At 41.9% G+C, this 23,454-nt stretch overlaps 1 protein-coding gene across 1 annotated transcript; it reads left to right on the top strand.

Annotated features, from left to right (window-relative positions):
• The first annotated feature begins 1,440 nt into the window (after positions 1 to 1,440).
• Positions 1,441 to 23,130, top strand: LOC140479362 (tartrate-resistant acid phosphatase type 5-like). The gene is made up of 6 exons (XM_072573273.1): positions 1,441 to 1,513; positions 3,055 to 3,248; positions 4,317 to 4,444; positions 10,951 to 11,142; positions 11,594 to 11,741; positions 21,525 to 23,130. Exons 1-6 carry the CDS (start codon positions 1,441 to 1,443, stop codon positions 21,762 to 21,764), a joined length of 975 nt encoding a protein of 324 aa, XP_072429374.1. The 3' UTR covers positions 21,765 to 23,130.
• Positions 23,131 to 23,454: the final 324 nt, after the last annotated feature.

Here is a 23,454-nt window from a genome sequence, read left to right as displayed (position 1 = left end):
ACAGTCCTGGACATCGATGGGAGTCCAGGCACCATCTCCAAAAGACTGACTGCCTGCCCTCTCTGCCCACACTTTCCCTGAAGTTCTACACAGGGGTGTACCCTAAACCCCATTTCTCCAGATAATCTCTCCAAAATTGTCCTGTATAGGGCAAAGGTGGAATGCGCGCACACACTATTTTGAGACTCACACCCCAAAGGCAGCAGCAGATTTGCTGTTGGTGTCCAGTCTAGCTGCCCAGAGGGGAGGACGTGGGAGGTGCTGACGGGGTCTCATGGGGGCAACATCGCACCCGGGGGGGGGATGGTGTTGGATGGGGTGTGTGCTGCCACCTAGTCTCCTGAATGGGGAGCGGACTGAGCAAGTGCACACTGTGTCAATCACATTGAACTGATGTGGTGGGGAGCGGGGAGGGGGGGTGTGGAGGCTTCATCAATGCTGCAGGTCCCTTACACACAAGTGTGTGACTGCTTAGAAACAAACTCTGAGACAGAACAAGAATTCAAGGCAGGCACAGTGAGGAACAAGGAAATTTCAGAAAACTCTGAGCCCCAGAGAGAGACATTGAATCAATTAACCGAATAATCAATTATCCGAACAAAATAGTGCCCGTCCACCTCGTTCAGATAATCGAGGTTTCCTGTATGAGCAATTCATTTTTAAAAGAACAGTGGCCGAAATAAACTTACTTTGCGCTCCATCGTTTTAAATCGGACACAAACAACACAATGTCACAGCGATAAAATAACGAAGATATTAATTCTCCATCTTCCTACAGGAGTCTCACATGCAAAGTTTATAATTTTAAACGTGCAAATAATAAGAAAATCAGTTTTTTTCTAGTAATAGAACTTACTTCCAATTGATTTCAGATATCTTTGTTTTTAGTGAGTAAGTAATATAAATTGGTTTCAAAATCTATTCGGCTTCATGGGATTTATATGATGGAGAAATGACCTCTGAGAGTGAAAGATGAAGAAACATAGAGGAGTCTCAGAACAGTGGAACACACAATTCATGACACCATGAACCACCATTCTTTTGCCCTTTGCAGACTGTTTCACAATCCAATTATGATGCGGTGCTCTATGAGCCGCAGGGATGACTTTTCATAATGAAAAATTCCTTAGCTACTTTTTAAAAATTCTACCATTTTGATAACTACGCTTCTTTATTTATAACTGATAAATTTTGAAAGGAAAAGCATCTCTCAACAATGTGTTACTGGTGATCTTCTCACGCAAGCAGGCGTGTTTGCTAAATTCGATTCGTTGACTCATACGAATCATTATATACAAGATTTAAAGATTATGGAAGGGTGCTGTTCTCTTTCAAATACTATGCTGTGCTTTGAAAAAAAATGCTAATGCTGAAAAAAAAGGATACCAAAAGTCGAGGTTGTTTATATCACCTGCGAATCCATGATCTTGCGAATTGATCATGGACCCGTTTAAACGAGTGTTTCAATTGACCATAGTTTATTTGCAGTTGGTGGTGTTGTTTCCCCGAGAAGGTAAATTCCATTTGAAGACTAATTGTATGATTTTACTTATTTGGGATCCCGAATGTGTTCTATACTATCTTTCATACAACAGCAAAGTTACACAGTGTAATTTATCATAGCCAATTTGAGAAATGTTTAATCCGCACAAAGCTTCTTGGTTTGGAATCAATTATTTTCTCAGATATAATTGGAAAATATTAAATTCCCGATTAACACTAAACAATTTTTGATATGTGTGTTCAGTCTAAAATGAGTAATCTGCGTAATAAGCAGAAAAAGCTATTGAAATAAAGCTTTACTTTTATTGCTATTGATGTGCAGTTAAGGAAATGTGTTTCAAACAAACATATAGACAAGGGTGGGGGTGTGGTGTGTTTCACCACATTCAAAATTTCATACTGTAAGCTAGATGGATCTGTTGCTATTTAAAGTTCCCAGATGCCACAGTAAGGAACAACAACATACCCTTCCTTAACTGAGATTTTGCTGTCTTGGAAATATTCTCTCCAATGACTGGGTGACAAAATCAACCATTGCCCAGCAAAAACAAGGTCATCGTGGCAGGCTCACTCACAGGCTTTGAAAGGAATATGGTTTTGTCTCAGAACAAAAATCAAAGTGCTTCCTGAATCACTTCTTTATGGATGAGAGATTTGGACAAATTATTTGTTTCAAAAAGCTAAAAGCGTTCCATCTTTGCTGCCTGATATCTATTTGTGACATCAGTTGAAATGTTTACATCAAGATTCTTGCAGAGTGCTGCATACCTGGCATTCAGAGAATGCTTTTCGGAGTTCACCTTTACTGTGATTGTCAAGTGGTGTACATAGAGTCTGGATACCAAGAGCAGTACCTGACAACCAGCTGAGCAGGACTACCTTTACCACAGGATGTCCCAAACGTAGATACAAAGACAGTGTCAAGTTCAACCTCCAATCTTACAAGCTGGATTGCAACACAAAGGGGAACAAAATATGATTGACCAGATCAGAGGTCTGTGTCATTAAAAAAAGCAAAAGTGACATGATGAAAACCATTTTCACGTTTGTGTTACGTACATAGTTTAATTTGAAGCAATACTTTGCCCAAAGTTGTAAAGAGTTGGGAATACTGCAGGGCTTTCTCTGCGTATGTGCTGAGTTGCTGGAAGCTGCTATCTTTTCACCAACCTTGTTTATACAACCTACTTAATTTGAAGTGGTGGTGGGTAGATGTGGCGGGGGTTGGGCTGACGAGATTCAGGTAAGATGGATCCTGATTGGATAGTTTGTGTCTAATTTCTTATGTAACAAACACAACTTGCTGGAGAAACTCAGCAGGTCTGTCGCCACCATGGAGAGAAAGTCCAATATGACTCTTCAAAACACAAAAAGAATAAAGCATTTTACTTCAGATTTCTAGCAACTATGGTATTTTGCTTTTATCAATCTCTGAGTAGTTTTATTGTTTGTAGGCTGCTGCAAATTCTCAAAACCTTCATTGATGATTCTGTGTTACATAGTCCAGATGTAATGATGTTTTAATGTTTTGTTCTTCTGTTTGGTTACAAGTCTGTGACATGCGATTTATTGCATTTGGAGACTGGGGAGGTCTGCCTGATCCACCTTATGTAACGATTGTTCAGAAAGCCACAGCAAATGAGATGGGGAGAGTTGCACAAAGCACAGGAACAGATTTTATAATTAATGTTGGAGATAATTTTTACTACCGTGGTGTGAATGATGTAAATGATTTCAGATTTAAGGTAAGTTGACTTGTTCATTCATTTCGGGTATGTATAAATGCCAGGAAATCAGTCTTTTCAAAGACTCAAGAATGTGTTTCACTTAGTGTCTGTACAGTAATGGTACAGGTTCCCAAAATGGCTAGATGCTGCCATCACCAATTGTATTCAGATTCATTTTGGAAGGTTACAAAGGCTGAAGAATGCATGGAAAATCCTTCTGCAGTTAGTGAGAGAAGACAATATGCTGACATTTTAATTATATGCATTCTAAGTGGATCTTAAACCCAGAAAATTGCCTGTTGACTGTTAGTTACTTCCAGCAAAGTAGGAATTGTTTTAAGATTATGCCATGTCTGATTTTTAAGCTGCATTTACTCTTGCCTTTAATTAGTCTATCCATGCATTCCTGATTAAAAATTGGCAGTCATTTATGTAAATTTATAGTAATAAATAAACTATAGTTAATGAAAGACCAAAACATATTGCATCTGTTAAACATTGAGTTCCTATATAAATGGGAATTGTGAAATTAATTTGTACATATCATGTAAAACTATCTGCCTGGCGAATGTAAGTTATTTTTATGAACCTTAGATGCTGTAGAATGAGGTGGAAAATTTACATTGGAGCTTAATGGTTGGCAAAACTGTAATCAGAAGCCTTTAGCTAAACCACCATCACTAATTTTTAAACCTCGTCTCCTGTAAAGCAATTAAGAAAATGCAGTGAGCGAAAACAGACAAAAAGGAACTTGATATATAACATTATGAAATTATGTCTATTATAATTCTATTTGTCAGGTTAACTTTTAGAATTTTTGCTGACAAAACTTCTAAAATAACAATAAATAAAGTCATTGAAGGGAAGTTAAGAGCTTCAAGAATCAATAGATTTTCCATTTAGAAAATATTCTGCTTTATAAAATACTGTTTAGTCATAATATTCAGTAAAAATGTATCTTCCTACGTATGAATCAATTATTTATTTTCAGTTCTATATTTATGCATCTTTGTAAATTAACTCTCCTCTCACATCTAACACTGATGTACTCAGTTGCTGACATAGATTTTTAAATTATTTGACTAGGAAACATTTGAGAATATTTTCACAGCTCCATCCCTTACCAATATCCCGTGGTATATTCTGGCAGGAAACCATGATCATTTGGGTAATGTTTCAGCACAAGTTGCTTATTCTGTGGTCTCTAAGAGATGGTAAGTGATTCTGAACATCTGTTTGTTCATGTTACATAATGGTCTTAGTTTATGAAAGGGAAAATCAATGAGGTCATCTTTCCCAGAAATCTAACAATCGATCCAAGTATCCAAGGAATCCACATCATGTGAAGACATCTGGTTTATTAAATAAGCAGATGTAGAAATTTGTGACTGTTTCAATCTTCATTCCTTTCTATTGTGGACACTGTAGATTTTAAAAAGGTTTATTACCAATTGAACATTGTACCCCTGAAAAGGGGTATCATCCAGTCATGAATTAATATTCTGTAAGCTCATTATTAAATACAACTTATTTTTAAAGATATTTTAAGAGCATTAGACATTTCTTTTCAATGCAAACCTAGCAACTTTAAATGGCCATGGATTTTCCTGTAATTATGAAGAATTAATTAACACTTCCATTTTATCTACCCCATTTACATTTTCACCTCGGCTGTACTGTAATTTGTTTGACTTGCCCACTTTGAATATTGTTTGTCCTGGAAGATATCACTTGTGTGAAAAAGGTGATTCAACAAACTGTGAAGCATCAGAACAAATGGAAAACATTTGTTAGGATTCAGCTCCTTTTTGAAGGAGCACATTATAAAATATTTGTCCTGTGCAAGGACTTTGTTTAGTATTTAATGTTTAATTTGAGGATGTATGCTTCTATGCAGATTCTCCGTCTTCCCTGCTGCAAGTGGGCCAAGCATGGCCAGATGTTCCAAATTAGACTTTGCTCCTTATTAGAGAGGATTCTTGTTCAAGAAAAGCACTGAATGACGTTTCATTGTTCTGTAAGAGCTGATTTAAACACAGGAGATTTTAAAAGTAGATTTTAAAAGAAAAATTCCTTTGGCAATTAATCCTTGCAAACATTAATGAGAAAGTGTAACTTAAGAGCAATGATTGATCGCCACCTTCTGTCAGAGGCTGTGTATACACTGCCGTGGTATGAGTTGTTGTCTTGGCAAATGGCTTTGCATTCACTGAAGAGCATGCATGGCAGCAGTGAAATCTTTGAAATAAAGGGTGATTTAAAAAACTAACCAACCTTTAATAATGAAAGGTACATAGATTAGATTACCTACAGTGTGGAAACAGGCCCTTTAGGTCCACACCAACCCTCCGAAGAGTAACCCACCCAGACCCATCTCCCTCTGACTAATGAACCGAACACTATGGGCAATTTAGCATAGCCAATTCACCTGGCTTGCATATCTTTGTGCCTGGGAGGAAACCCATGCAGACACGGGGAGAACGTGCAAACTCTGCACAATCACCCGAGGCTGGGATCAAACCTGGGACCCTGGTGCTGTGAAGCAGCAGTGCTAACCACTGAGCCACCGTGCCGCCCAGTCTTCGAGATTAGATTCCCTACAGTGTGGAAACAGGTCCTTCGGCCCAACATAGGTGAAGAGAACAAAATTGTCCTGCCCTTCTCAATCTTTTACTCTCACTCCATGAATCTTATTTGACTGGCTGGGTATCCTTGCTCCAGTCTCCTCCCAGCACCATGGTAATGATCTCTGACTCTGTTCCTCACAGCTTGCTAAAGACACAGTTGTGTTGGAGAACGGGACCTAGAACTTTCAGCTTTCCCAACATAAATTGAGATAGTCAAAGTGTTAAGGGTTTAGAAGGGGCTGATTTTTTAAAATGTATCTAGGGAGGTTTTTGGAACAATATGTGGAAGACCAACAAGGGACGGTGAGTGCTGGATCTAGTTCTGGGGAATGAAGAAAGACAAGTGTTCGATGTGGCAGTGGGGGAACAGTGGGCAAAGGTGACCACAATACAGTACAGTTCAAATTTGTTCTGGACAAGGAAAAGGATGGCCTGCCAAAGATGGCTTTGCTTTGGGGGGAGGTAGGTTTTATTAAAATAAAGCAGGATCTGGCTACAGTAGACTGGAAACAGCTCCTTACAGGTAAGTTGACAGCGGAGCAGTGGGGAGCATTCAAGAAGGAGCTGGCGAGAGTACAACATGCCCAACATGTGCCCCTTTGAGGGAAATGTAGGAGCAATAAGTTGAGAGAATCCTGAATATCTAGGACAGTGAGGACTAGTTGAGGAGGAAGAGCTTGATCAAGTCCAAAGGAAGTATTCAGCTATGGCCATGGAGGAATACAAGAAGTGCAGGAGGAAACTTAAGAAAGCAAATAGAAGAGAAAAAAGGGGACTTGAGAAAGGACTTGCAAACAGGATTATGGAAGATTCTGAGATGTTTTATAAATACATTAAAGGGAAGAGGTTAACCAGGGAAAACGTAGGCCCCATTTGGGACCAAGGGGGCAACCTGTGAGTGAAGCTGCAGGATTTTGGGCGGCACAGTGGTTAGCACTGCTGCCTCGCAGCGCCAGAGACCCGGGTTCAATTCCCGTGTCAGGCGACTGACTGTGTGGAGTTTGCACGTTCTCCCGTGTCTGCGTGGGTTTCCTCCGGGTGCTCCGGTTTCCTCCCTCAGTCCAAAGATGTGCAGGTCAGGTGAATTGGCCGCGCTAAATTGCCCGTAGTGTTAGGTAAGGGCAAATGTAGGGGTCTGGGTGGGTTGCGCTTCGGCGAGTCGGTGTGGACTTGTTGGGCTGAAGGGCCTGTTTCCACACTGTAATATAATCTAATCTAAAAAAAAATTGAAAGGGTGTTGAATGAATACATCTCTTTGGTCTACACGCTAGAAAAGGAGAACATACATATATAATTCAGGAAAAGGAACTGTGAGGAACTTGCACAGTTTGACATAGGAAATGGGGAGAATTGGAGGTTTTGGCAACTCCATTGGGCTTAAAAAACAGGCAAATCCCCTGGCCCGGATGAATTGTATTGCAGGCTGCTGTGGGAGGCAAGGCAAGAAATTGCAGGGGCTCTGACAAAAATATTTAATTCCTGTCTGGCCACAGGGTAAGTGCCAGAGGACTGGAGAATGGCTAATGTGGTTCCACTTTTTAGTGATGAACCAGGAAACCACAAACCAAAGAGTCTTACGTCAATGGTAGGGGAATCTATTGAAAAAAATTCTGAAGGAACGTATTAATACCCATTTGGAAAGGCATGAGCTAATTAGAGATAGTCAGCATGGTTCATCAGAGGGAGGTCATGCCTAACAAATTTTTTGGAAAATGTAATCATGAGTGGATGAGGGGAGTTCAGTTGCTGTCGTTTATATGGATTTTAGCAAAGCTTTTGACGAGGTCCCACCTGAAGAGTGATTGAGAAGGATAAAGCACATGAAATTGAGGGAAACCTGGTGAGATGGATCAAAAACTAATTGAGTAATAGGACATAAAAGCTGTTTGAATAATTGGAGGCCAATGTCCAGCAGTGTACCACAACGATCAATGCTGGGATCATAAATGATATTGATGAAAATGGGGGCAGAAGGGCCTTTTCTGAGCTGTATGAAACCATGAATCCAGAGATACCTTGCCCTAACAATGCCACCTGTTGTCAGAGGCTGCAGTACAGTCTGTTAGCTGCTAATGAGAAAATGGAAGCGTTCAACAGTTCTTAAGTGGCTAGCCTTAAAGAAAGCAGACTTTTATTTGAAGTTTGGATCTGGTTGTGTGGACAGAGTTATTCAGCCCCAATGTGCTAATTGGAAAGTTGCTCCAAGGAAGTTTTCTGTCTTTTGAGACAGGGCATATGTCCTGAAAAACCAGACCTTTGGGTCTCCCCCTGAGTCAGTATACCTTTCAAGTTAGCAAAGGTTTTTTTGGACTGAAAGTGTCAAGGTCAATAACAGGTATTTATCCTTTCATACAAGATGTGGCCACAATGAATGTATTTTTGTTGGATCTGTTGAGGGAGCATTTGGGAATCGTCCACACAGTCTTTTTCCATTGAGGCTACATGCCTTCATTATATAGAAATTACATGACACCACATTTTTAAGGGCAAGATTTATAAATATTTCAAAACAAGCAAAGTAACATACAAATCAGAGTATCTTTTGTCTTTTATGTATCAGCAAAAGTCCAGACCATGGTAGGTAGGGATAGGGTATATTGACATTATGTACCTATTTCCAATGCTTATTCGTAAGTTAAACATGTTCATCAAACGTGGTTACCACTTAAAGCTACCATAGCCATAAAGAGTAATTTTTCAGCAGGATGTGGACTAACTATCCTGAAATAGATAACCAATGAATTGGAACTCATTCTCCAGGGAGCTGTAGTGCATTGGCAAGTTTAGAGTTTGGATAACTCTACTATTATTGTAGTCAATGCTGTGTTCAGCTCTCTCACATTGTAGTCATTTACTTGAAGCATGAATTTGAGACCAGCTTGGAATCCATTGTTAACTTTGTATAGTCTGTATATCCTGTCCAAGGTGATTGGCCTGGAAGGAATGGTCCCATCATCATCTCACATTATAGTGATCACTTCTCCTTCCCCCATTGCCCCAGAAGATGATTAGAGGAGGAGAGACTGTGTGAAGACATTGCAGAATAAAGAAACGTGGGTGGGGCTTGGCAAGGGAGGAATTTGAATCAAGCAACAAGCCCTCAGACTGACCTCCAGTAGCATGAGCCACTGATGAACATAAGATTGGTCCTATGTTCAGAATGAGGTAAATGCAAGAACTTTGTCGAAAAGCTCCATTGGCAGTAATGCATCTCTGATGGTTCAGTGGGGAAGATTTATTTAATTGCGTATTAGTATGGAGCATGTGACCCTTTGCTGAAATCCCAACAGTCGTGAGAGTCTGTGTTTCAAAATTTCTGTCACAAGTTTAAGAACTGGTGCGAACAAGACCGTGGGCACCCTGTCTGGGAACCTGTCACTGCCATCTTTGTCCAACTGGATGAATGTCCAGTTCCACCAGGGGTACCAGGCTGTTATCATGCAGTTAATGAATAGCTCATTGGAACACCACTCAAGGGACTGCCTGAGGTAGCCTACTGTCAGATAGGCCATTCATGTTCCCTTAAATGCTAAAAGTCACACAACACCAGGTTGTAGTCCAACAGGTTTAATTGGAAGCACACTAGCTTTCGGAGCGATGCTCCTTCATCAGGTGATAATGGAGGGCTCAATCCTAACACAGAATTTATAGCAAAAATTTACAGTGTGATGTAACTGAAATTATACATTGAAAAATTGATTGTCTGTTAAGCCTTTCATCTGTTAGAATACAGTGATATTTTCACTTCTTTCATGTGTAAATCACAAAACCCTTTTTTTTTAGAAGTTGCATACTCGGGTTAGCTCTTAACAATGGTGATAGCTAGACAATATGTTGAAAATGTTGGCCCCCTGTGTTCTCTGTCTATGCCATGATGTTTAGATTGATTCTAATCTAAAAAGTGAGATAACAGAGTTTTACATAAATTCATGCAGTTTTTGAGCTTGGAGTTCTACATGAATACATGCAGTTTTTGAGCAAAGTACAATGTAACCCTGCAAGTACAAATTCACCCTACAAAATATATGTGTGCATGTGGATCTTTGTCTGTGTGTGTGTGTCTGTCTGGGTTGGGGTTATGAATGTGAGAAATTGTGTGTGTGTGTGTGTGTGTGTGTGTGTGTGTGTGTGTGTAGTGAGTGCAGAGTGTCTTAAGTCTGTGAGGGGGTGCATGTGTGGGAGTGTGTGTGTCTGTAAGGGTGTGTGCGCGTCTGTGTGTATGTGTGTCCGTCTGAGTGTGTGTGTCTGTAGGGGTATTTGTATGTGTGTATAGTGCAATGGTGGTCACCTGTAATGTGACATGAACCCAAGGTCCCGGTTGAGGCCCTCCCTATGGGTACTGATCTTAGCTATCAGCCTCTGCTTGGCCACTTTTCTCTGCTGCCTGTCCCGAAGTCCACCTTGGAGGATGGTCACCTGAAGGTCCTAGGCTGAATGTCCTGGACCACTGAAGTGTTCCCCAACAGGGAGGGAACCCTCCTGTCTGTTGATTGTTGTGTGGAGCCCATTCATCCGTTGTCGTAGCCTTTGCTCGGTTTCCCCAATGTACCATGCCTCAGGGCATCCTTGCCCTTAAATGCTGTTGGTCTAAAATTCTCAAGCTGGCGAAAACATTGTACAAGACACTATACAGCATGTCAGCTTTAATAAGAGATTGAAAACAGACCAAGAGTACTGTCAGAATTATCAATATTTATTAGCTAGCTGAGGAAGGTTTTCATTGCGGTCACTCGAAAATTCAAACATCTGGTGGAGGAATTGTTTACATCTTTTCCAATCACATAAGCCCTTGGAGAGGTGGATGTTCTGTCAGTAAAAGCAGCCATCAGGACACTGGGTGTGGAAGGAGCACAGCAGGCAGAGCCTAAATACATTTGTGGCGCATTAAAGTCAGTCCCTTCTACTGTATATAGTTAGAGAAGCCCAATTGCTCCAGAACAAATGCAGTTTATTCAGGTATTTAAAAACATGAGAATGCTTAGGAATCAGAATCCAGGTTAGCTAAGGCCACTTTCTTTTCAGTCAAGAGTTTGGAATTGAAGCTGACAGCAGTCAAGTCCAGTTTGGATTAAATAGCTCCACTTTTTGTTTAGGAATTTTCCAAATCTCTACTATGAATTGGATTTTAAGGTTCCTAATATCAGTGTTTCTGTCACTATTCTGATGATCGATACTGTGGTGATTTGTGGAAATACCTATGAAGCCAACCAGCCATACGGACCTGAAAATCCTCAGTTAGCCAGGGAGCAGCTGCAGTGGATCCAGGAAAAACTCGCACATTCCAGGTAACGTCAGAATGTTAAAAGAAGAAATCACATCCGGGATAGAAGTTTATACAATAGAACCAACTTTACCAAATCGGCTCAGACCAGAAACAGTGCGGTATGTGTGTTGACAATCTGTCTTCACGTTATCAGGATAGATTGTGTGAGCTTTCTAGGAAGATAATAGTTCATGAGAGGGAAAAAATTAATGTGAAAGCTACAATAGTTATAAAAGGTAAATGGTGAGCAGAGAGTGATTTATTGCTGCTTTTGTGGTCTGAATTGAATTTGAACAGTTTCAATTTGATAGTATCATTTGAAGAAATCATAGGTATTCTGCAGTGAGCATCTACCTAGTGTTTGTCCTTTAACAGGAGTTGTCTACCTAATCCCATTTCTCTTTCCTAAATCTGTATCCTGAGGGAAAATGTACTGTCAGATAAATTGTCTGATAAATTGGCTTCTGTTTTAGGTCTGACTATTTGATTGTTGCTGGTCACTATCCAGTGTGGTCAATAGGACAACATGGTCCGACTCCATGTCTGGTAGCTCAATTAAGACCACTTCTAAAGCAATACAATGTAACAGCCTATATCAGCGGCCATGATCATAGCCTCCAGGTAGGAAATTTTGCATCAACTTTAGAGTCATTAAGTCATAGAGATATACAGCACAGAAACAGACCTTTTCGTCCAACTTGTCCATGCCAACTAGATATCCTAAATAAATCTAATCCTATTTGCCATCATTTGGTCCATATCCATCTAAACTCTTCCTATTCATACATCTATCTAGATGCCTTTGAAATGATGCAATTATACCAGCCTCCACCACTTCTTCTGGCAGCTTATTCCATTTACACACCACCCTCTGTGTGAAGAAGTTGCCCCTTAGGTCACAAATAAATCTTCCCCCTCTCACCTCAAACCGACGCCCACCCATTTACCCTATCCATGTCCTCCATGATTTTATAATCCTCTCAGCCTCCGATGCCCCAGGGAAAACAGCTGCAGCCTATTCAGCTTCTCCCTGTAGCTCAGACCCTCCAACCCTGTCAACATCCTTGTAAATCGTTTCTGAACCCTTCCAAGTTTCACAAGATTCTATAGCATGGAGATCAGAATTGTTATATAATCCTGCTTTTCCAAGTTTGAAACTTTAATTTTTGAATTTTGAAAAACATCAGCTGTGCAGTTTCTATGGGTTTATTGAGGATGTTTCAAACACATTACTATTCATAATTTTTAATTAAATTACGAGACTTGATATTATCCAATTTAATGCTTTTATATGAAGTCCATTTTCTTGAAACCACATGTAGTGAATGTATTTATTAATCCATTTCTGTATTCCGCAAACATACTTAGCCGGAGGACATATTTATTTATAGCCAAGAGCTTTGTGTGCTCCCAGAAAGAGCCATCAAACCTTCCAGAACTAAGAGACTTGACAACTCAATGTAAGCTGTTCTTTTATTCACAGAAGGATTAGTCTATGACTTGAAAATTTTGGGTAAAACTCCTTACTTTCTGTTTAAAAAAAAACCATAATGTTGCAGATGATTGTCATTAAAATAAAAACAGGAAATGATTTAATTTGACTTATTATCGTCACATGTATCGGGATGCAGTGAAAAGTATTGTTTTGCATGCTACACAGACAGATCGCGCCTTCTTTAAGTACATCAAGGTAATAGAACAGAATGCAGAGTGTAAGAAAGATCAACTTTAATATATCAGATGTCCGATCGTAAGTATGAAAACAAGGAAGAAGCTGTTTTTGAATCTATTAGTAAACACTTTCAAACTTTTGTATCTTCTGCCCGATGGAAGAGGGTGGAAGAGAGTCTAACCGTGGCGTGAGGGGTTTTTGATTATGTTGGCTGCTTTCCCAAGGCAGCAAGAAGTGTAGCTGGAGTCGATGGACAGAAGGCTGGTTTGCATGATGGTTTGGGTTGTGTTCACAACTTAATTTCTTGTGGTTTTAGTCATAGAACCATAGCGATGTACAGCATGGAAACAGATCCTTCAGTCCAACTTGACCATCTGACCAGATATCCTAAATTAATCTAATCCCACCTGCCAGCTTTTGGCCCATATTCCTCCAAACCTGTCCTATTCATATACCCATCCAGATGCCTTTTAATTGTAACTGTACCAGCCTCCACCATTTTCTCTGGCAGCTCATTCCATACACTGACCACTCTGTGAAAAAGTTGTGCCTCAGTTCCCTTTAAATCTTTCCCCTCTCTCCTTCAACCTATGCCCTCTAATTTTGGACTCCCCTGCCCTAGGGAAAAGACCTTGACTATTCACCTTGTCCAAGCCACTCATGATTTCATAAACTTCTATAAGGTCACCCCTCAGCCTCCGATGCTCCAGGCAAAATAGCCCCAGCCTGCTAAATGTATCTGGATAGGATGCTTCTGTGGAGCATCTATAAAATTGGTAAGAGTCATTGTGGACATGCCAAATTCCTTAACCTCCTGAGGAAGTTAGAGGAGTTGGTGTGCCTTCTTGACTGACACATTAACATGTATAGACCAGGACAGATTGTTGGTGACATTTACCCCTAAGAAATTGAAACTCCTGACCATCTCCATCTCAGCACCATTAATACATACAGGGGGTGTGTCCTCCACTTTCTGAAGTTGATGATCAGCTCTTTCGTTTTGCTGACATTGAGAGAGAGATTGTTGTGCTGGAAATCCTAGAAATATTCAGTCGGTCATGCAGTATCCGTGGAGAGAAACTGATGTTCCGATGAACGGTCACTGAGCTGAAAAGTTAACTGTTTCTCTCCACCTATAGCTGCCTTTATATTCAGTTCCCTTGTTAAATACTGCTCTGTGGATGTGTACCATTTTGATTTCCTGTTCATTCCCTTAATGTATATTACTGGAATTCCCTACAGAACAGATTGTATCATTTATGTGAAAGTCAGTATTTTAAGTTAGACAGGTCTGAAGATTGAGCTGGAAATGTCCGCCCTACTTATTTGGACAAAAAAATAGTATATGGAATATACTCTGGAAAAATGTGAAGTTATGCACTTTAGTCGGAAGAACAGAAGTGTAAACTATTTCCTATATCCAGAAAGGCTTTGGAAATCTGAAGCACAAGGGACCTTGGGAATCCTAGTTCAGGATTCTCTTCAGGTTAGCATGCAGGTTCAGATGGCAGTTAGGAAGGCAAATGCAATGTTAGCATTCATTTCAAGAGGACTAGATTACAAAGCAGCAGTGCATTGTTGAGGCTGTATAAGGCTCTGGTCAGACTGCATTTAGAATTTTGTGAGCAGTTTTGAGTCTTGTACCTAAGCAGGGATGTTCTGGCATTGGAGGGGGTTGAGACAAGAATGATCCTGGGGATAAAGGACTTGCCATATGAGGAGCGGTTAAAAACTCTGGGACTGTACTTGATGGCATTTAGAAGGATGGGGGGTGGGGGGGGGGGGCGACATTGCTGGCTGGGCCAGCATTTATTGCCAGCCCCTAGCTGCCCTTGAGAAGGTGGTGGTGAGCTGCCTTCTTGAACCGCTGCAGTCTACCTGCTTTGGGTTGACCCACAATGCGATTAGGAAGGGGATTCCAGGATTTTGATCCAACAACAGTGAAGGAACAGTGATTTTTTTCAAGTCAGGATGGTGTGTGGCTTGGAGGGGAACTTGAAAGTGTTGGTGTTCCCACATATCTGCTGCTCTTGTTCTTCTAGATGGAAGTGTTAGGTGATTTGGAAGGTGCAATTTGAGGATCTTTGGTGGATTTCTGCAGTGGATCTTGTAGATAATACACACTGCTGCTACTGAGAGTCAGTAGTGCAGGGAGTGGATGCTTGTGGATATAGTACCAGCCAAGTGGGCTGCTTTGTCTTGGATGGTGTCAAGCTTCTTGAGTGTAGTTGGGGCTGCACTCATTCAGGCACATGGGGAGTATTCCATCACATTCCTGGCTTGTGCCTTGTAGATGGTGGACAGGCTTTGAGGAGTCAGGAGGTGAGTTACTCGTGCAGTATTCCTAGCCTCTGACTTGCACTTGTAGCTATTGTGTTTATGTGGTGAGTCCAGTTGAGTTTGTGGTCACCGATAACCCCAGGATGTTGATAGTGGGGGATTCAGTGATGGTAACACCATTAAATGTCAAGGGGCAGTGGTTAGATTGTATCTTAACGGTGATGGTCATAGCCTGGCACTTGTGGCACAAATGTTACTTGCCACCTGTCAGCCCAAGTCTGGGTATTGTCCCAATCTTGCTGCATTTCGACACAGATTGCTTCACTATCTGAGGAGTCATGAATATTGTTGAACATTGTGCAAACATCGGCGAACATCCTCACTTCTGACCATATGATGGAGGGAAGGTCGTTGATGGTGCAATTGAAGATAGTTGGGCCTGGGTTTCAACCTTGAGGAATTCCTGATGAGATATCCTAGAGCTGAGAAGACTGACCTCCAACAACCACAACTGTCTGCCTACATGTCAGGTATGACTTGAATCACTAGAGAGTTTGCCCTCCGATACATATTGATTCCAATTTGGTTAGGGCTCCTTGATGTCACACTCATATGTATGCAGCCTTGAAGGCCAGGGCTGTCACTCTCACCTCACCTCTGGAAATCAGCTCTTTTGTCCATTTGAACTGTAATGAGGTCAGGAGCTGAGTGGGTCTGGCAGAATCCAAACTGGGCACTACTGAACAGGTTATTGCTGAGCAGGTGCTGCTTGATAGCACTGATAAAGACACGTTCTATCACTTTATTGATGATCAAGAGTAGACTGATGGGTGGTAATTGGATGGATTGGATTTGACCTGCGTTTTATGTACAAAACATATTTGGGCAATTTTCTACTTTGTCAGGTAGATACCAGTGTTGTAACTGTATTGGAAGAGATTGGTTAGGGGAGCAGCAAGTTCTGGAGCACACATCTTCAGTAATATTACTGGATGAGGAATAGTAGGAGAGACCCAAACCCGTGGATACAGCCTCAGAGTGAAGGGACAATCTGATGGAATTGAGATGAGGAGGAATTTGTAAGGGTGGATATCATTGCCACTAGAAGGCTGTGGAGGCTGAGTTGTTGAGTGTATTTAAGACAGAGATAAATAAGTTCTTGATTAGTAAGGGTATCAAGGGTTACAGAGAGAAGGCAAGAGAATGGGGTTGAGAAATTATTTAACTATAATCGAATGATGGAACAGACTTGATGGGCCAAATGGCCTAAACCTGCTCCTATATCTTACAGTCTCATGGAACAATAGAACGTAATTATCAGTGCACTGTTCCTAGTTAATTCATAACAGGAATGGCTGTTGGAGGTTCCTGGTTACAGATGTTTCAGTAAGATTAGGGAGGGTGGTAAAAAAGGAGGGGGGGTGGCATTGCTAATTAGAAATGGTATAACGGCTGCAGAAAGGAAGTTTGAGGGGGATCTGCCTTTGGAGGTAGTATGGGCTGAAGTCAGAAATAGGAAAGGTACAGTCACCTTGTTGGGTGTTTACTATAGGCCCCCCAATAGCAGCAGAGGTGTGGAGAAACAGATTGGGAAACAGATTTTGGAAAGGTGCAGAAGCCACAGGGTCGTAGTCATGGGCGACTTTAACTTCCCAAATATTGATTGGAAGCTCTTTAGATCAAGTAGATTGGATGGGGCGGTGTTTGTGCAGTGTGTCCAGGAAGCTTTTCTAACTCAGTATGTAGATTGTCCAACCAGAGGGGAGGCCATATTGGATTTGGTACTCGGTAATGAACCGGGACAAGTGGTGGGCTTGTTAGTGGGTGAACATTTTGGTGATGGTGACCACAATTCTGTGACTTTCACCTTGGTTATGGAGAGAGATAGGTGCGCACAACAAGGTAGATTTTACAATTGGGGGAAGGGTAATTACGATGCTCTAAGACAGGATTTGAGGAACATAAGTTGGGAGCATAGGCTGTCAGGGAAGGATGTGGTGGAAATGTGGAACTTTTTCAAGGAGCAGTTACGACGTGTCCTTGATATGTATGTACCTATCAGGCAGGAAAGAAATGGTCGTGTGAGGGAGCCTTGCTTGACGAGGGAGGTTGAATGTCAGTAAAGAGGAAGAAGGAGGCTTACATAAGGTTCAGGAAACAGGGTTCAGACAGAGCAGTGGAGGGATACAGGATAGCCAGAAGGGACCTGAAGAAAGGGATTAGGAGAGCTAAGAGAGGGCATGAAAAATCCTTGGCGGATAGGATCAAGGATAACCCCAAGGCATTTTACGCATATGTGAGAAACCTGAGAATGACGAGAACGAGGGTAGGTCCGATCAAGGACAGTAGTGGGAGACTGTGTATTGAGTCGGAAGAGATAGGAGAGGTCTTGAACAAGTACTTCTCTTCAGTATTTACGAACGAGAGGGACCGTATTGTTGAAGAGGAGAGTGTGAAACGGACTGGTAAGCTAGAAGAGATACTTGTTAGGAAGGAAGATGTGTTGGATATTTTGAACAACTTGAGGATAGACAAGTCCTCCAGGCCTGACGGGATATATCCTAGGATTATGTGGGAAGCAAGAGAGGAAATTGCAGTACCGTTGGCAATGATCTTCTCGTCTTCACTGTCAACGGGGGTGGTACCAGGGGACTGGAGAGTAGCGAATGTTGTGCCCCTGTTCAAAAAAGGGAATAAGGATAACCCCGGGAATTACAGGCCAGTTAGTCTTACTTCTGTGGTAGGCAAAGTAACGGAAAGGGTACTGAGGGATAGGATTTATGAGTATCTGGAAAGACACTGCTTGATTAGGGACAGCCAGCACGGATTTGTGAAGGGTAGGTCTTGCCTTACAAGTCTTATTGAATTCTTCGAGGAGGTGACCAAGCATGTGGATGAGGGTAGAGCAGTGGATGTAGTGTACATGGATTTTAGTAAGGCATTTGATAAGGTTCCCCATGGTAGGCTTATGCGGAAAGTCAGGAGGCATGGGATAGAGGGAAATTTGGCCAATTGGATAGAAAACTGGCTAACCGGTCAAATAGATGGTAAATATTCAGCCTGGAACCCAGTTACAAGTGGAGTTCCACAGGGATCAGTTCTGGGTCCTCTGCTGTTTGTAATTTTTATTAATGACTTGGATGAGGGAGTCGAAGGGTGGGTCAGTAAATTTGCAGATGATACGAAGATAGGTGGAGTTGTGGATAGTGAGGAGGGCATTTGTCGTTTGCAAAGGGACTTAGATATGATGCAGAGCTGGGCTGAGAAGTGGCAGATGGAGTTCAACCCTGCCAAGTGTGAGGTTGTCCATTTTGGAAGAACAAATAAGAATGCGGAATACAGGGTTAATGGTAGGGTTCTTGGTCAGGTGGAGGAACAGAGGGATCTTGGGGTCTATGTACATAGATCTTTGAAGGTTGCCACTCAGGTGGATAGAGTTTGTAAGAAGGCCTATGGTGTATTATTGTTTATTAGCAGAAGGATTGAATTCAAGAGTCGTGAAGTGATGTTGCAGCTGTACAGGACTTTGGTTAGGCCACATTTGGAGTACTGTGTGCAGTTCTGGTCGCCTCACTTTAGGAAAGATGTGGAAGCTTTGGAGAGGGTGCAGAGAAGATTTACCAGGATGTTTCCTGGAATGGAGAATAGGTCGTACGAGGATAGGTTGCGAGTTCTCGGCCTTTTCTCATTGGAACGGCAAAGGATGAGGGGTGACTTGATAGAGGTTTATAAGATGATCAGAGGAATAGATAGGTAGACAGTCAGAAACTTTTTCCCCGGGTACAACAGAGTGTTACAAGGGGACATAAATTTAAGGTGAAGGGTGGAAGGTATAGGGGAGATGTCAGGGGTGGGTTCTTTACCCAGAGAGTGGTGGGGGCATGGAATGCGCTGCCCGTGGGAGTGGCAGAGTCAGAATCATTGGCGACCTTTAAGCGGCATTTGGATAGGGACATGGATGGGTGCTTAATCTAGGATAGAAGTTCGGCACAACATCGTGGGCCGAAGGGCCTGTTCTGTGCTGTATTGTTCTATGTTCTATGTTCTATAACAACAACATGTTGATTTTAAAAGTCTTACTCTTGTTTTCATACCCCTCTTACTATAACTTCCCTTGGCTCTAGATCACTTAGAGATTTCTGTGACTTCTCCCAGTTCAAGCATCTCTCTCTCTGTCTCTGTCTCTCTAATGAGAGGGCAGTCCTATGGTCTGGGAAGACTTTACTTTTGCTATTCCATTGGTGGCTCTGTTTTGAGCTCGTTGGAGCCTGGGCACTGGAGTGCCCTCCTGAAGCCCCTCAGTTTCTCTTCCGCTCCTTTAAAACACTGCAGGCAATGGGAGACAATGGCCTAGTGGTATTACCACTGGACTGTTAATCCAGAGACCCTGGTAATGTTCTGAGGACTTGGGTTTGAATCCTGCATGGCAGATGGTGGAATTTGAATTCATTAACGAGCATGAAACTACTGTCAATTGTCGGAAAAACCCATTTGGTTCATTAATGTCCTTTAGGGAAGGAAACTGCCATCCTTACCCCATCTGGCCTAAGTGTGACTCCAGACCCACAGCAATGTGGTTGACACTTAACTGACCTCTGGGCAATTAGTGATGGGCAACAAATGCTGACCTCGCCACAGACACCCACATCCTGTGAATGAATAAAAAAAAGTTATTGTTTAGCAACACAAGAATACTGAACAAGTAGATGTGGATGGAGATAAGGAGGATTAGCCCCAATCTCTGGGGTTAGTCAGGATGGAGATAGGGAGGATTGGCCCCGATCTCTGGGGGTTAGTCAGGATGGAGATAGGGAGGATTGGCCCTGATCTCTGGGGGTTAGTCCAGATGGAGATAAGGAGGATTTGCCCCAATCTCTGAGGGTTATCTGGATGGAGATAAGGAGGATTGGCTCTGACCTCTGGGGGTCAGTCTAGATGAAGATAAAGAGGATTGGCCCTAATCTCTCGGGGGTATCTGGATGGAGATAAGGAGCATTGGCTCTGATCTCTGGGGGTTAGTCTAGATGGAGATAAAGAGGATTGGCCCTAATCTCTAGGGGGTATCTGGATGGAGATAAGGAGAATTTGCCCCGATTTCTGGGGGTTAGTCTGATACTAAATGTTTTTTGGGATCTCTTGGAGACCCATTTGAACTAACTAGATGGGAATTCCCTGGGAAGCTTAAACTTCTGATGGGAACTACCCAGCCTTTGGAACTCTCTGAAAATATCCTCAACTCTGAGTTAAAGTTGGAGACTTTGGAGGATTCTGACTTACTTAATAGCTAAATTGGATGGATTAAAACTTTCTCTAATCCCTGGCTAACCATTAACCAGACTTCACCCTCCCTGCCCATCAACTGGACCCCACACCACTCACATCGACACCTTCCAGACTCAGCCTAACTATCATTCCTGCCCTTCCAGACTCGATTTTCTACCAGTGTCCCCAAAACCCTCCCTCCAACTACGACTTGAAATGCCTCAGATCCAACTTTCCACCTCTGTCATTCTTGCTGTAGAAAAGGAACGTGACTTTTTTTAGTCCCAGCTAAACACAGAAACACAGGTGTGCTGCACATTTCTGAGGCCTCTGGTATCAGTAAGTGGGGTCAGAAATGTGGGTGACTGACCAACCCTGGAAAAAAAATGTAGGTGTCAGAGCAGCAAACCCCTCCCCCCCAGGACTGGCTGCCCAGTATATTGAACTTATTCAGTGACTGCTTCACTGGATAAGGTCAACAGTGGCAAGTAATTTTGATATAATTTCAGGAAAATATAAATAAAGGTTTACATTGTAGTTGGACTTTAATGTGAATTGCTCAATTTTGACCCGCTTGGAATAGTGTGACCTTCACTGAGGTGTTTGGAAGCCTTAACTGCCCAGGTCTGAACTAAAATATCTGGTCACTTCAGTCATTTTGAAGATTCTGTGAACTTTAATGTGTCCACAACTATCCATCCAGATCAATGCTTCCTTTACAATTATACACTGTGAGAAGGAGGTATACCAACACAAAGTTTCTCTTTGCTTTTTATATCAAACCTGCTGCAGTTACTGACTCACCTTTTGTAATCATCTTCTCTCAAATGTCTGTTTCTTCTTAAACAAAGTCAGAAATTGCTGGAAAAGCTCAGCAGGTCTGGCAGTGTCTGTGCAGAGAAAGCAGAGTTAAAGCAGACCCTTCTTCAGAACTTTTGTTTCTGATTTCCAGTATCCCCAATTCTTTGTTTTTAGTGGCTGTCCATTTCTTCTTGATGGAGGGGGACTGAGTAGAAAGAAGAAGCAGTTCTAACTCCAGAATGAAATAACCACAAATATAGAATCATAGAATCCCAACAGTCTGGAAACAGCAAATGTGGTTCATCTAAGATGACAATCAAACCATTGATGATGAGTGGGGAATGCTCCCAAGTAAGGTGGATTTTAATATTTTTAATTTTCCTCTGCAGTTTATTCGCGAAGGTGAGGGGATTGCTTACATTGTGAGCGGAAGTGGGAGTTTCGTCGACTCATCAACGATAAACAAGGAGAAGGTTCCAAGCGATTGGCTGCGTTTCTACAATGCTGAGATTAGTGCTTTGGGTGGATTTGTACTGATTCGAATTACTGCAGAACAAATGTTTGCATCATACAGACAGCCATATGGGATGGTGGTTTTCCAAACTGCATTACCAAGGCGCACATTTTAAATCAGTGGGAAGAAAGGACATGAAAAGAACCTGATTCCTCTTAGAATTATTCTCAATACACATTCACTCCAACCAGTGCCTAATCTTCAGGAGATTGGGTTTGAAATTTCTTTTACTGTTGGCTGTTAATTGACCTATTGGAATGGATATTGTAATGTGCTGATAGTAGTCTGTCACCTTGCTAAAAAAAAAGTAGAATAATAAAACAAGATTGAATTGTTGGGACAGCAAAGATGATTTGTCATCCTTGCCTTGCCATTGCAGAGGTTTGGGATCACACGTGGGAAATTGAGGCCAGTGATATCAATTGACTCACGCATCCAAATTTCCAACGTGTACTCTGTGGATGTCTACCAACAGTTGCACAATGTTAAAAATTGCTCCTATAATACAAAAGAAAACTGAAGCTACAGTATTTTTTTCTGCCCAGTTTCTCAGATGCACGCTTAAAATTAAGGCTACTTATTTTCTCCTTGTGAGCAGTTTTGGCCCCATAACTATGGAACGATATGCCCTTAGAGGGGGTCATAGAATCATAGGGATGTACAGCGTGGAAACAGACCCTTCGTTCCATTTCGTCCATGCTGACCAGATATCCTAACCTAATCTAGTCCCACCTGCCAGCATTTGACCCATATTCCTCTAAACCCTTTCTATTCATATACCCATCCAGATGCCTTTTAAATGTTGTAATTGTACCAGCCTCCACCACTTCCTCTGGCAGCTCATTCTGTACACACACTGCCTTCTGTGTGAAGACGTTGCCCCTTCAGTCCTTGAGGAGATTTACAATTTACAATTTCCCTGGGGGTGAAGAGGTTGTCATTATGAGGAGCAGTTGCTGATTCTGGGTCTGTACTCAATGAGGTTTAGAAGAATGGGGTGGGTGGGGGTGAGGTGTGTGGGTTCATCATTGAAACTTACAGAATACTGAGAGGAGCTCGCTAGGTCTGGCAATATCTATGGAGAGAAAGCAGAATCAATGTATTCTTCAGAACTGGACATGAAACATTAACCAAGCGTTCTCTCCACAGATGCTGCCAGACCTGCTGAATTTCTCCAGCAACGTTTGTTTTTGTTTCTGTTTTCCAGCATCCGCAGTTCTTCCAGTTTTTTTAAGAATACTGAGAGCCCTGGATAGAGTGCACATGGAGAAGATGTTTCCGCTGTTAGGAGAGACTAGGACCTGAGGCCGCAGTTTTAGAGTGAAGGGTGATCCTGAAATGAGAAATGTCTTCAGTTAGAGGGTAGTGAATCGGTAGAAATCATTGCCGTAAAAAACCATGGACATGAAGTCATTGAGTGTCTTTATGACAGAGATAAATAAGTATTTGCTTAGTTAAGGAGGTCAAGGATTACAGGGCAAAGGCAGGAGAATGAGGTTGAGAAATGTATTAGCCATGATTGAATGGTGGAGCAGAATTGATGGGCCAAATGGGCTAATATTGCTCCTATGTCTTATGGTCTCACACTGCATATTTCATTTGCAGATGCTCAAAAATAAGAAAGTGGTTTCTTCCATTCAAGTGGCGACCGTCGAATGGAGGTGATCTGGTTCCACCTCAGGAGGGGTTTCACCAGCTGTCATTCGGGCTCCATCCTTGAAACTTATGGGCTTGCCTTGATACCAGGCTCCAAGGGATTACTCGCTTATTTTCGATCTGGTTCCTTCACCTTGTGCACATGTAAC

Source organism: Chiloscyllium punctatum, chromosome 7 (genome assembly GCF_047496795.1).
Source record: "Chiloscyllium punctatum isolate Juve2018m chromosome 7, sChiPun1.3, whole genome shotgun sequence".
Taxonomy (NCBI): Eukaryota; Metazoa; Chordata; class Chondrichthyes; order Orectolobiformes; family Hemiscylliidae; genus Chiloscyllium; species Chiloscyllium punctatum.
This window is presented reverse-complemented; position numbering and strand designations above follow the sequence as displayed.

Bases quoted from the DNA above. Each gene is read 5' to 3' on its own strand.
- LOC140479362 (XM_072573273.1), top strand. From the start codon at position 1,441: ATGGACCCGTTTAAACGAGTGTTTCAATTGACCATAGTTTATTTGCAG. The intron at 1,514-3,054 runs GTAAATTCCATT...TTTGGTTACAAG, and splicing joins GGTGTTGTTTCCCCGAGAAG to TCTGTGACATGCGATTTATT. The intron at 11,742-21,524 runs GTAGGAAATTTT...TTTCCTCTGCAG, and splicing joins GCCATGATCATAGCCTCCAG to TTTATTCGCGAAGGTGAGGG.